Source organism: Chiloscyllium plagiosum, unplaced genomic scaffold (genome assembly GCF_037043375.1).
Source record: "Chiloscyllium plagiosum isolate Xiang-an unplaced genomic scaffold, Cpla_swu_hap1 HiC_scaffold_10, whole genome shotgun sequence".
Lineage (NCBI taxonomy): Eukaryota > Metazoa > Chordata > Chondrichthyes > Orectolobiformes > Hemiscylliidae > Chiloscyllium > Chiloscyllium plagiosum.
In genome coordinates, this window is record NW_028270148.1 from 88,743,563 (window position 1) to 88,756,500 (window position 12,938).

Below are 12,938 nucleotides of genomic sequence, written 5' to 3' on the forward strand. Positions count from 1 at the left end.
AAAAAGGGTTGTAAAGACAAGCCAGGGAACTATAGACTGGTGAGCCTGACCTCAGTGGTGGGCAAGTTGTTGGAGAGAAGCCTGGGGGACAGGATGTACATGTATTTTGAAATGCAAGGACTGATTCGGGATAGTCAACATGGCTTTGTGTGTGGGAAATCATGTCTCACAAAATTGATTGAGTTTTTTGAAGAAGTAACAAAGAGGATTGATGAGGGCAGAGCAGTAGATGTGATCTATATGGACTTCATTAAGGCGTTCGATAAGGTTCCTCATGGGAGACTGATTAGCAAGGTGAGATCTCCTGCAAAACAGGGAGAATTAGCCATTTGGATACAGAACTGGCTCAAAGGTAGAAGTCCGAGAGTGGTCGTGGAGGGTTGTTTTTCAGACTGGAGGCCTGTGACCAGTGGAGTGCCACAAGGATTGGTGCTGGGCCCTCTACTTTTTGTCATTTACATAAATGATTTGGATGCGAGCATAAGAGGTACGGTTAGTAAGTGTGCAGATGACACCAAAATTGGAGGTGTAGTGGACAGCGAAGAGGGTTACCTCAGATTACAATAGGATCTGGACCAAATGGACCAGTGGGCTGAGAAGTGGCAGATGGAGTTTAATTCAGATAAATGCAAGATGCTGCATTTTGAGAAAGCGAATCTTAGCAGGACTTATACACTTAAATGGTAAGTGTTGCTGAACAAAGAGACCTTGGAGTGCAGGTTCATAGCTCCTTGAAAGTGGAGTCGCAGATAGATAGGATAGTGAAGAAGGCGTTTGGTATGCTTTCCTTTATTGGTCAGAGTATTGAGTACTCTGGGAGGTCATGTTGCGGCTGTACAGGACATTGGTTAGGCCACTGTTGGAATATTGCGTGCAATTCTGGTCTCCTTCCTATCGGAAAGATGTTGTGAAACTTGAAAGGGTTCAGAAAAGATTTACAAGGATGTTGCCAGGGTTGGACGATCTGAGCTACGGGGAGAGGCTGAACAGGCTGGGGCTGTTGGAGGCTGAGGGGTGACCTTGTAGAGGTTTACAAAATTATGAGGGGCATGGATAGGATAAATAGACAAGGTCTTTTCCCTGGGGTGGGGGAGTCCAGAACTAGAGGGCAAAGGTTTAGGGTTAGAGGGGAAAGATATGAAAGAGACCTAAGGGGCAACATTTTCATGCAGAGGGTGGTACGTGTATGGAATGAGCTGCCAGAGGATGTGGTGGAGGCTGGTACTATTGCAACATTTAAAAGGCATTTAGGTGGGTATATGAATAGGAAGGGTTTGGAGGGATATGGGCCGGGTGCTGGCAAGTGGGACTAGATTGGGTTGGGATATCTGGTCGGCATGGACGAGTTGGACTGAAGGGTCTGTTTCAATGCTGTACATCTCTATGACTCTATGTGCTTGTCCAATGACGACTTAAATGTACTTAAAGTTGGCAAATCTACTACCTTCGCTGGCGAAGCATTCCATACCCTTACTACTCTGAGTAAAGAAACTACCTCTGACATCTGTCCTATATCTATCGCCCCTCAACTTAAAGCTATGCCCCCTCATGCTCACCCATCACCATACTTGGAAAAATGCTCTCCCTGTCCACCCTATCTAACCCTCTGATTATCTTATATGTCTCTATTAAGTCACCTCTCGACCTTCTCTCTAACGAAAACAGTTTCCAGTCCCTCAGCCTTTCCTTGTAAGAGCTTCCCTCCATACCAGGCAACATCCCAGTAAATCTCCTCTGCACCCTTTCCAAAGCTTCCACATCCTCCTCCTAACGCGGTGACCAGAACTACACACAATACTCCAAGTGCGGCCGCACCAGAGTTTTGTACAGCTGCAGCATAACCTCATGGTTCCGGAACTCGATCCCTCTATTAATAAAAGCTAAAACACTGTATGCCTTCTTAACAACCCTGTCAACCTGGGTGGCAACTTTCAAGGATCTGTGTACATGGACACTGAGAGTCTCTGCTTATCTACACTACCAAGAATCTTACCATTAGCCCAGTACTTTGCATTCCGGTTACTCCGACCAAAGTGAATCACTTCACACTTGTCTGCATTAAACTCCATTTGCCACCTCTCCGCAGCTTATCTATGTCTCTCTCTAATCCTCAACATCTTTCATCACTATCCACAGCTCCACCGACCTTGGTGTCATCTGCAAATTTACTAACCCACCCTTCTACGCCCTCATCCAGGTCGTTTATAAAAATGACAAACAGCAGTGGACCCAGCACTGACCCTTGCGGTACACAACAAGTAACTGGACTCCAGGATGAACATTTCCCATCAACCACCACCCTCTGTCTTCTTTCAGCAAGCCAATTACTGATCCAAACTGCTATAATCTCCCACAATCCCATTCCTCCGCATTTTGTACAATAACCTACTGTGGGGAACCTTATCGAAAGCCTTGCTGAAATCCATATACACCACATCAACCGGTTTCCTCTCAAAGAACTCAATAAGGTTTGTGAGGCGCAACCTACCCTTCACAAAACCGTGCCGACTACCCTGAATCAAATTATTCTTTTTTAGATGATTATAAATCCTATTTCTTATCACCTTTTCCAACACTTTACCAACAACTGAAGTAAGGCTCACTGGTCTATAATTACCAGGGTTGTCTCTACTCCCCTTCTTGAACAGGGGAACCACATTTGCTATCCTCCAGACTTCTGGCACTATTCATTAGACAATGATTATTTAAAGATCAATGCCAATGGTTCGGCAATATCCTTCCTGGCTTCCCAGAGGATCCTAGGATAAATCTCATCCGGCCCAGGGGACTTAGCTATTTTCACACTCTGCAGGATTTCTAATACCTCATCCTTGTGAACCTCAATCTCATCTAGTTTAGTAGCCTGGGTTTCTTGATGCCATATTTAGGTAATACTGCTCTGATGTCAAAGGCAGTCACTCTCACCCCACTTTGAGTTCAGTAATTTACAACCTTGGTACAAACATGGATTAATAAGGTCACGAGCAGAGTGGCCCTGGTAGAATCTAAACTAACAATTAGTGATCAAATTATTGTTGAGCATATGCTGATAAATAATGCTGTTAAAGACTCTTTCCATCATTTTGTGGTAATTGATTGGGTGGATCTATGGACAGGACACATCTGGCCAATTTTCCACTTTCCTTGGTAAATGGAAATGCTTGCAACTGTACTGGAACCACTGGGCCAGGGACACGACTAAATCTGCATGTCTTTGGTACTTTAGCCAAAATGTTTTCAGGGCTGATGGCTATTACAGTCTGCAAGATGCTTTCAGTTTCTTGATGGGCTGTTTTGGCTGGCACCAATTCATATGTCGATATCAGAGTTGGTTGGGAAAGGTTAGCGTAAAGAGATTGGGGACAGGGGAGTTTGGGCTCAAGGGGAGGGGCAAGGTTTGAAGCGATCAGGATGGAGGGTGGTGGAGAGATGGAGGCTGTGGTGATCAGGATTTGAGCGGGTTTGGTGAAGAAATCGAGATGACTCCAATGGGAGAGATTAGGACCCTGGAGAAAACCACAAGGGAGGTTGGGAGGGAGAGAACTGGAAAGGATTACTGGGCTTTCCTTGACACCTCCCAAACCGTCTACCCCAAAACCCCTAACTCCTTTCTTTGTCAATCCCCCATCCCCACTATCCCAAATCCTGACTCCTTCTCACTCCTGGAGTTCCTCAAAACACCTGTCCAATGTCCAACATTCTCAAATGCTCTACCCCTGCAGCACAAAAGCCCACATCAAAACAGCATGTGGACTCCCTGCGTACGTGCAGTAATGCATTTATATGTGATTGTCAGTGATTGGAACCATGCATTCCCCAATGAGCATGCATGTATAGTTGCCCATAATTGTCAGTGTCAGCAAAAGTCGTCACCTTGACATTGTCTTTCTTGAGATGCTGAATAGTCTAGACCTATTGCTGTTCCAATTTCACATACTTAAATCATTGAGTTAAAAGTACATTGCCAGACTTTTTTTTACTTCTCTTCTGTCAAGGAGGTTACCCATTCATCTACATCTTGGTAAACTGTTCACAACCTCCATACCAATATACCTTAATGCACTTTGGAGTTATGTTGGCAAATCTGATGTGTAGGCCCACATTCTAATGTGCAGAATTTTTATTTTTGAAAAACTGTGGTCCAGTGCTTGGGTCTTTATTATTGATTTTATTTATGGATTGGTTGCTTCAAAACGTGCAATTCTTTGTTGATCTGTTCACAAAGTTATAGCAATTCTGAATGGTGGGTTGTATGATAAAAACACGTTTCTCTGTGTAATTGATTAGTAGTGATATGATGTAATATAGCCAACAGTGCAAGTGGTTTTTGGAAATCATAATTTGTGTGATCATGGTTTTTGAGGTTGGTGATCAGAGCTGGAAATGCGTTGCTGGAAAAGCGCAGCAGGTCAGACAGCATCCAGGGAACAGGAGAATCGACGTTTTGGGCATAAGCCCTTCTTCAGGAATGGGGAAAGTTTGTCCAGCAGGCTAAGATAAAAGGTAGGGAGGAGGGACTTGGGGGAGGGGCGTCGGAAATGTGATAGGTGGAAAGAGGTCAAGGTGAGGGTGATAGGTCAGACTGGGGTGGGGGCGGAGAGGTCGGGAAGAAGATCTCCGGTTAGGAAGGCGGTGCTGAATTTGATGGATTTGACTGAGACAGGGTGGGGGGAGGGGAAATGAGGAAACTGGTGAAATCCGAGTTCATCCCTTGTGGTTGGAGGGTTCCTAGCCGGAAGATGAGGCGTTCTTCCTCCAACCGTCGTTTTGTTGTGGTCTGACGATGGAGGAGTCCAAAGACCTGCATATCCTTGGTGGAGTGGGAGGGGGAATTGAAATGTTGAGCTACAGGGTGGTTGGGTTGGTTGGTCCGGGTGTCCCAGAGGTGTTCTCTGAAACGCTCCGCAAGTAGGTTGGTGATCATCCAAGTCTATGAATTTATACATAATATGGAAAAAAGAGGTTTTTGACCTCGTAGAATGAATGGACATTAATCCAGAGACCTGTACTCCCATCATGGCAGATGGTGGAATTTGAATTCAGTGAAAATCTGGAATTAAGCATTTAATGGTGATCATGACAACATTGTTGATAATTAAGGAAAAACCCATCTGGCTCACTCATGTCCTTTCGGGAAGGCAACTGCCATTCTTACTTGGTCTGGCCAACATATGACACTAGGTGCAGAGCAATGTGGTTGACTCTTAATTGTCCCCTGGGATCAGAGATGAGCAACCAATGGTGGCCTCACGATGTCCACATCCCATGTATAAATAAATAAAAAGGACTGCTTACTAAGAATTGAACACAGAAGTTGTGCATTGAGGCCTTATCTCTGTTAATGCAGTGACTGCTGATCAGCTGCAGTAGGTACATTCAGAATCCCAGTAAATATGAGGTAACAACCAAAATAGATACAAGTACAGTTGAAACTGAGGATAAGCACAGCATACTTAATATTCTGAATGATTAATTTCACCAAGTATTCATATCACTGTGCTTTTCCAACATACCTTCCTCAGAGCCAACCAAACTATAATTAATTACTTTGATTAGAACAAAATAAATAAATCAACTGAGAGAGACTACATTTTGAGTGTTGAAATATTCTGATGAGATTTGAGGTACAGTGGATATTACTGGAAGTTGAGGCAGTAGGAGTAGAATGGAAAGTGGTCATTGTTGGTCTAATATTACATGCAGAGACAACTACAAACTCCTTAACCTGCTTTTCATTCTAAATTTACCAGTAACATATTTGAAAATTGTGTAATAGTAATCTCGTTAAAAAAAAATTCAATATTCAGAAATGGAAGATCCTGGCAGACTGTTCTGACTGAGTTAGGGGCATCTGAAGTGAATTCTGGGAATCCCTTTTAATATGATGCAATTAGCCTTTCAAATGATATTTGACAAAGATCCATATTGAAGGTAGGTAAAATGCAAATGGTTTAGAAACTGGCTGAAGGAGAAAATAAGAATAAACTATGAACTTAAGCTGGGAATGCTGCATGTGGTACTTCAGAACCTGATGTTGCAAAGTAAATGTTTTGAGATGTTGCTGAGAAGTGAAGTCACTTTATAATTGCAAACATATTCGATTTTTGGGGGCTTGACAGGATATATGGACAGTGTGTTTCTCCCTTGAACTGGAGGATATAATCTTAGAATAGAGGAATTCCAGTGAAGACAGATATGAGGCGCAATTTCTTATTTCAGACGGTCGTCAGTTTGTGAAACTTTTACTGCAGACAGCTGTAAGGACTGGTATTTTTAAGTATATTTAAGGCTGAGATTTATTTTTAATCAGGAGAAGAATCCAAGCTTATGGGCAGAAGGCAGGAAAGTGGAGTTCCAGATTACTAGACCAGCCATGATCTCAGCCATGATCTCATCGAATGGTAATGCAGGCTCGATGGTCTGAATGGACTACTTCTGCTCCGACTTGTTGTGGTTTTATGCAAGATACCATGTTTTTCAAAGTGAGTTCAGTTTTTTAAAAAAAAAAATAAAAACATTCTTTTATTTCAAAGATTTTGGAAGTTTACGTAAAAATGCTTTTGAGATTTGTTTTAGATAATCATTTGACAAATTGCTCAAGTTGAATCTGGAATGATACATTTTGTTACATACATAGAAGCAGTTAATGGTACAGGTAGTTTTCCTATAACGTGCATTTATTAAATGCGATTTGTCTAATGTGATTTGTGAATAGCTGATCTTGCTTTTGTAAAGCAAACTCCTGTTCGCTTTTGCATGATTCTCATCCCTGGCACTCGGCGTCACGGTGTATAGAGGACTGGACTCTGTTGGCATCGCATGATCAAAAGCATTATGAAATGTTTGTGCTAGTAGACTTGGAAAAGCATTGTGAAAATGTCCTTATAGCCTGAGGACAAGAAGCTGGGAGCAGTCTGTTAATTTAAAGATTTAGAGTTGAGATTAGAATGAAATTTCACTGGAATTGACTAACAGTGAAAGGGCAGTGTTGAAAAGTTTGAAACTTGGCTTTGTTTGTATTAAGAGCTTTTTCTCTCATTTTGTTTAAAAAATGTGTTTAGATGCTAAAGAATATCTGCAGACTCATGTGAGTCTGTTACGGTGACTAATCAGTATGGTAACCAACTACAAAAAAATACCAGTACAGGGGCTTGAAATGGCCAGGATGATCAGAGTAAGGGTGAGGGAGAGCAAGGGTACTTTTGGTGCATTTGTGGAGATGTCCTGAGGGGGTGAGTAGGCTGTTTCGAAGAGATTGAGGGTTAGTCATGGTCAGATGTTAGCGAGGATGAGAGTGAGTGGAGATGATGATGTAGGAAATGGTGTGTATGGTAGCAGAGATAGAGTGCGTGTGAGGTATCAATGTGAAGATGGTGGCACTTTCACTGGCAGAGTGAAGAAGGTCTTAGTCTTCTTCCTATATTCTGTGCATTCCTTCAGATGGTTGAGATTGCACTGGCCTGGATGGTAACCCTCGTCTACGTTGGCATGGTTGCAGTAAAATGGTTAACTCTGTTGGCGTGGGAGAAAAGGACATCCTGTCTTTGGATCACCCCATTCCCTCACCATTTCCATGTCCCTGCCCATAAAGAGCAGCACCAATTTTCCATTATCTGTCACATCCAGGATCAATGTCAGGAGCCATGCAGGGCAGCTCTGACAGCTCTTCTCTGGGTGCACAATGTCATTTTAAAAATGGTGCTGCACCTTGGATGTTGGTTAATCCTGGGATATTCAGGAAGTGGTGAGTTGTTCTGGAAATGGCGCATGATTTGATGGGGCTAGAATGTGTAAAAGGGGCACCAAAGAATGGGGTACGTCATAAATCAGGCAGGTTTTCTGAAATAAGGTGATATAACGTCCCTAACTATCATGTTGCGAAAATCTCCAAAAAAAAACTTGACAAAGCTGACACTTAGTGAAAGAAATTAAGATTCAGCCCATAGAACATAGAACATTACAGCGCAGTATAGGCCCTTCAGCCTTCGATGTTGCTCTGACCTGTGGAACCAATCTGAAGCCCATCTAGCCTACACTATTCCATTCTCGTCCATATAACTATCCAATGACCATTTAAATGCCCGTAAAGTTGGCGAGTCTATCACTATTGCAGGCAGTGTGTTCCACGCCCCTACTACTCTGAGTAAAGAAACCTCTGACATCTGTCCTATATCTATCACCCCTCAATTTGAAGCTATGCTCCCTCATGCTAGCCATCACCATCCTAGGAAAAAGGCTCTCACTGTCCACCTGATCCAACCCTCTGATTATCTTTATATATTTCATTAAGTTTGCCTCTCAACCTCCTTTTCTCTAACGGAAACAGCGTCAAGTCCCTCAGCCTTTGTCATAAGACCTTCCCTCCATACAAGGCAACATCCTAGTAAATCTCCTCTGATCCATTTCCAAAGCTTCCACATCCTTCCTCTGATGTGGTGACCAGAACTGCACACAATGCTCCAAGTTCAGCCACACCAGAAATTTATCCAGCTGCAGCATGACCTAATGGTTCCAAACTTGATTCCTCTCCTAATAAAAGCTACTGCACCGTATGCTTTCTTAACAGTTCTATCAATCTGGGTGGCAACTTTGAGGGATCTATGTACATGTACACAGAGATCTCTCTGGTCATCTACACAACCAAGAATCTTACCATTCGCCCAGTACTCTGCATTCCTGTTACTCCTTCCAAAGTGAATCACTCCTCAGTTTTCTGCATCAAACTACATTTGCCACCTGTCAACCCAGCTCTGCAGCTTATCTACGTCCCTCTGTAACCTACCACATCCTTCGGCACTATCCACAACTGTATTGACCTTAGTGTCGTTTGCAAATTTACTAACCCATTCTTTGACATCCTCATTCAGGTCACTTACAAAAGTGATAAACAGCCCTGGTCCCAAAACCGATCCTTGCGGTACATTGCTAGTAACTGAACTCCAAGATGAACATTTCCCACAACCACCACCCTCTTTCTTCTTTCAGCTAGCCAGTTTCTGATCCAAACCACTAAATCACCCTCAATCCCATGCCTCCGTAGTTTGTGCAGTAGCCTGCCATGGGGAATCTTATCAAATGCCTTACTTAATCTATCAAGACAGGTTTAATTCTGGAATCTGACTTGAGCAATGTTACCATTGGATAGGATCAGAAGACTGGCTGGAATGTAGTGCAGTCAGCAAGAATAGATGTCAATTGAGAGTAATCAGTTGAAGATTCTGATGAATCCCACCATACAACAGGTCAAAATGTGTTTAGACTGTGCAATCGCTTGTGTTAGGCTAACTAATATTTTTTGTTTCGATTTTTACTGGTATTTCTGGTGATTCACCCTAACCCTATTTTTTCCGTAGGCGTAATTATTTCTGTTGTATGCTTTTCTATAAAATGTCGCATGAAACGCAATTATGGCATTATAGAAAAACTACTTGTATTATATTAGCATCAGGAAGGCTGGGAGCAATGTTTGCATGGTTAAACTCCAGAAACTCCAGAAACTAAAGTTGCAAAACTAGTGTCTGCAGTGTTACTTCAACTTTTCATTGATTTCTGTTAACTTTACTTTTTGTAACAATTCTCGTCTCAATTCTTCAATCAGCAAATAGTTAAGCGCCTCTGGAAACATGTATTGAGTGCAGAGCTTGAATGTTGCTAAAAAATGTGACATGCTATTGAAAGTATTTGTCTTAAATTGGCTTAATATCATTCCTAGCCCACTTGGAATTGTTCATCAAATGCAATCCAGTTGCAGAGTCACATCCAGCATGACACATTGCTTTCTAAGATTTTCAAATATAAGCTAGTTAAGTACTGTCAGTATCCTACCATTTGTAGACAACAAAAGGGAGGTATGTTCTGCCTGTAATTGTGATGTAACTAGCACAGGATGCTGCCGTAATGTGCCACAAATAATAATGTGGTAACTGGATTTCTGTGCTGATGTGATGTCATATGTGTACTAATAAATATTGCCAAACAACACATTCTTTTGCCTGTTCACAATAGACAGAGGACTGATTTGTACTTATCCAGCCTCTGCCAACAAAATTCAAAATGCAATGTCTAATGCTAAATGTGATTGTAATTGAACAACATTTGGTGAAAAATCCCAATTGTGCTAAGAATTAAACTAACAACCAATTTAAGAGTGTAACTGAGGCCTAGAAAGTGGCTCACTTGTGCTTGCTCGAAGCAACATATATTCTCTGCAGTCTATAGGAACATGTCCAGGCATTGAGATTAAGATGAATGAAATAAAATGTTATCTTATTCATCCTCTGTGGCACATGTTGATTAATTAGTCAATTTTCCAACTAATTATCACTCCTACCCTTTACTCATGCAATGTAAGTTACTGCTCCCTTTGAAATTTGGGATTTTTGCTTGTGTCCTAATGAGTGAAAAATGAAAAGTTTGGCATGTCCTCTTTTATCAGTAATATTTAATTTTTTTTGAATTTCTTATTTTTTAGCTGAGTATTTACATTCTTACATCTTTAAGATTTGTACATTTTTCTTTCCTTCCTTTTATTTTGCAGAAATCAGCAGAGTGCGGAAAGATATGTACAATGACACGTTAAATGGAAGTACGGAGAAGAAAAGTGCAGAATTACCTGATGGTGTAGGGCCTATTGTACAGTTACAAGAGAAGCTTTATGTACCTGTCAAGGAATATCCTGATGTAAGTATATGCTTCAACTAAAAATTTTCATACTATTCACAAAAGGAAAACTTTTGAATCCATTTATATTGTCCTGGAAAACTTGTTGTCCTTGAAAGTTCTTGACCAACAAAACTTACAAATATGTGAGACTCATAGCATAAGTAGAAGCTAACTGCCAGGCAGGAGGCATTATTGGTCATAATGAGAGCTGATCTCTAAATCAGCCTTAGAGCAGATTAAGCAGGAGATCAAAAGTTGCTTCAAACTGTTTTGGCTCAGATTCATTTATGAGAAGGGTGCCAGCAAGATATGATAGAATATCTTTGTAAAATCCATTGCTTTTTTGCTTTTGTGTACAGAGGTTACTGCTGGAGACTGAAACAATGCTTCCATAAGATATTGAGTTGTGTGGAGAGTTGAATAGTGAAGAGATAATATGTGGAGAGACATGTGAACAGACTGGGGAGATGATTTTATGAGCAACATATGGTATCTACAGTGGACAAATGTAAAACTGAGACAAGAAAGGGAAATAAGTGAGGTTTAAAGGTACAACACAGAAGAGGAATCATGGATATTGTTGGGCTCAGTGAAATTAATAATAAATGATTCATAGTCAAATGGATAATGCAGAAATTCCAGAAGGTGATTGTGTATGCAAGAAGATGGTATAACCACATCTGGAATGTTGTAAATGTGAGAAAAAAAAATCACCTGAAACTGATAATGGAGGATTCTGTATTGTTTAGTTAATAAACTTCATCCTGACTTGCTTACACTTTAACATCAGGGTACAAAACCATCGGCTGAAATTTGGAAGAAAATACATTGACAATGCACCAATTTATCAACTTTATGTGGACCAGAATTTATAATATTTTGGATCATACTTTGTGAAAGCAGATAGCATTTAGCAAGGGGAATGACACAACATTTAATGCAGTGATTTATAAATGGATAAGAGTACTTGGAGCAGGAGTTGATCTGCAGAGCCTGCAATTTCCTATGTTTCTACAGTGTTCCATTTTAGGCTCTGATCTGCAACTAGTTTTCCTTTGTTCATGCCCCCAGTGTCCTCTGATTTACTCAGACAGAGTGATACTTTTAACATTACCTGACATACAAGCCTGCTCCTCTTTTTTACATTAAAAATACATACATCAAGGTGAAATATTTGTCAATGACTAACAACACTGTATCTGACGATATTGTACACACAACAACCTCGACTATCCAAATGAAACGGGCAGAGAATATTTTGTCTGGATAATTGATCGTTCGGGGAATGTTTTTACGGGACCTTGAGATCTTGTTTGGATAATCTGAAATTCGGATAATTGAGGTTGTTCATTACACGTTTCCTAATTGTACATTAGTTGTCAAATGGGACAAGCTCTAAATCCTTTGATTTTGAAAGCTAGCTTATACATCCTCTTGCAATCTTCTAAACAAAATTAGCCAGGTTTCCTGGAGCATATTTTGACAATGAAGAACCCTGTTTGGTCAATTTGTTCATCATGTTGTCAATGTTCCAACTGTTGCACATTGTGCTCAAAGTTTGATATGATCACCATATTTGTCTCTGTTGTAAATGCCATAGGTATAAAAATAAAAATATTATAAGTATTAAATTGGAACCTGGGAACAAGCATTGGCTATTGGGCCTGGCTAGTCATTTTAATTTGATCATATCTGATGTGTAGTTCACATGTTTTTATCATCCTTTTATCCCTTGATACATTTACTTAGCAGAAATCTATCTGTTTCAATTATGACACAGCATCCACTCTCTCCACAGGAAGACAGGTCCAGGGTTCTTCGACCATTCATGTGGAGAAACATTTCCTGATTTCACTCCTGCATGGCTCTGCTCTAATTTTCTATTGCTATTCAGTATGGTGTCGGAACTTTGTGGAAAATTGTATACCTCCTCTATGGCTTGTTGGAGGTGGAGAGCATTTTTAATTGGTGAGAGGATGGCATATTCACATCCTAACTCTTTTTGTTAAAATTAAATCCAGAATGGGAAGGCCCATAATTGGATTTCCTGTTTTAGACAAGTACAACCAATTCAGGACCTCATCCAACTGCTGATGCTGTGTGGGCCTGTTACAACTTGGGAATACAGCAAACAAATCTGTGTGGATTACTTATGGAATACCAAGCTCTACAGTGACCCCGATGACTCTGTAAAAGCCTGTTATGTGTATTTAGCATTGTATATATGGGTGTTTTGTTACTCATCTCTGCACCAATTTTATGCGGCAGACTATTGA

The 12,938-nt window shown here is 41.0% G+C and overlaps 1 protein-coding gene across 8 annotated transcripts in view; it reads left to right on the forward strand.

The window, feature by feature from the left end:
• The window catches only part of LOC122552980 (KH domain-containing RNA-binding protein QKI), a 562,983-nt gene that overhangs the window by 141,551 nt on the left and 408,494 nt on the right, over window positions 1-12,938 (forward strand). For all 8 annotated transcript variants that reach the window (XM_087991529.1, XM_087991527.1, XM_087991528.1 and 5 more), the window contains exon 2: window positions 10,538-10,680. In XM_087991529.1, the coding sequence (XP_087847655.1) occupies window positions 10,538-10,680 (143 nt within the window). The remainder of the gene's footprint in view (window positions 1-10,537; window positions 10,681-12,938) is intronic.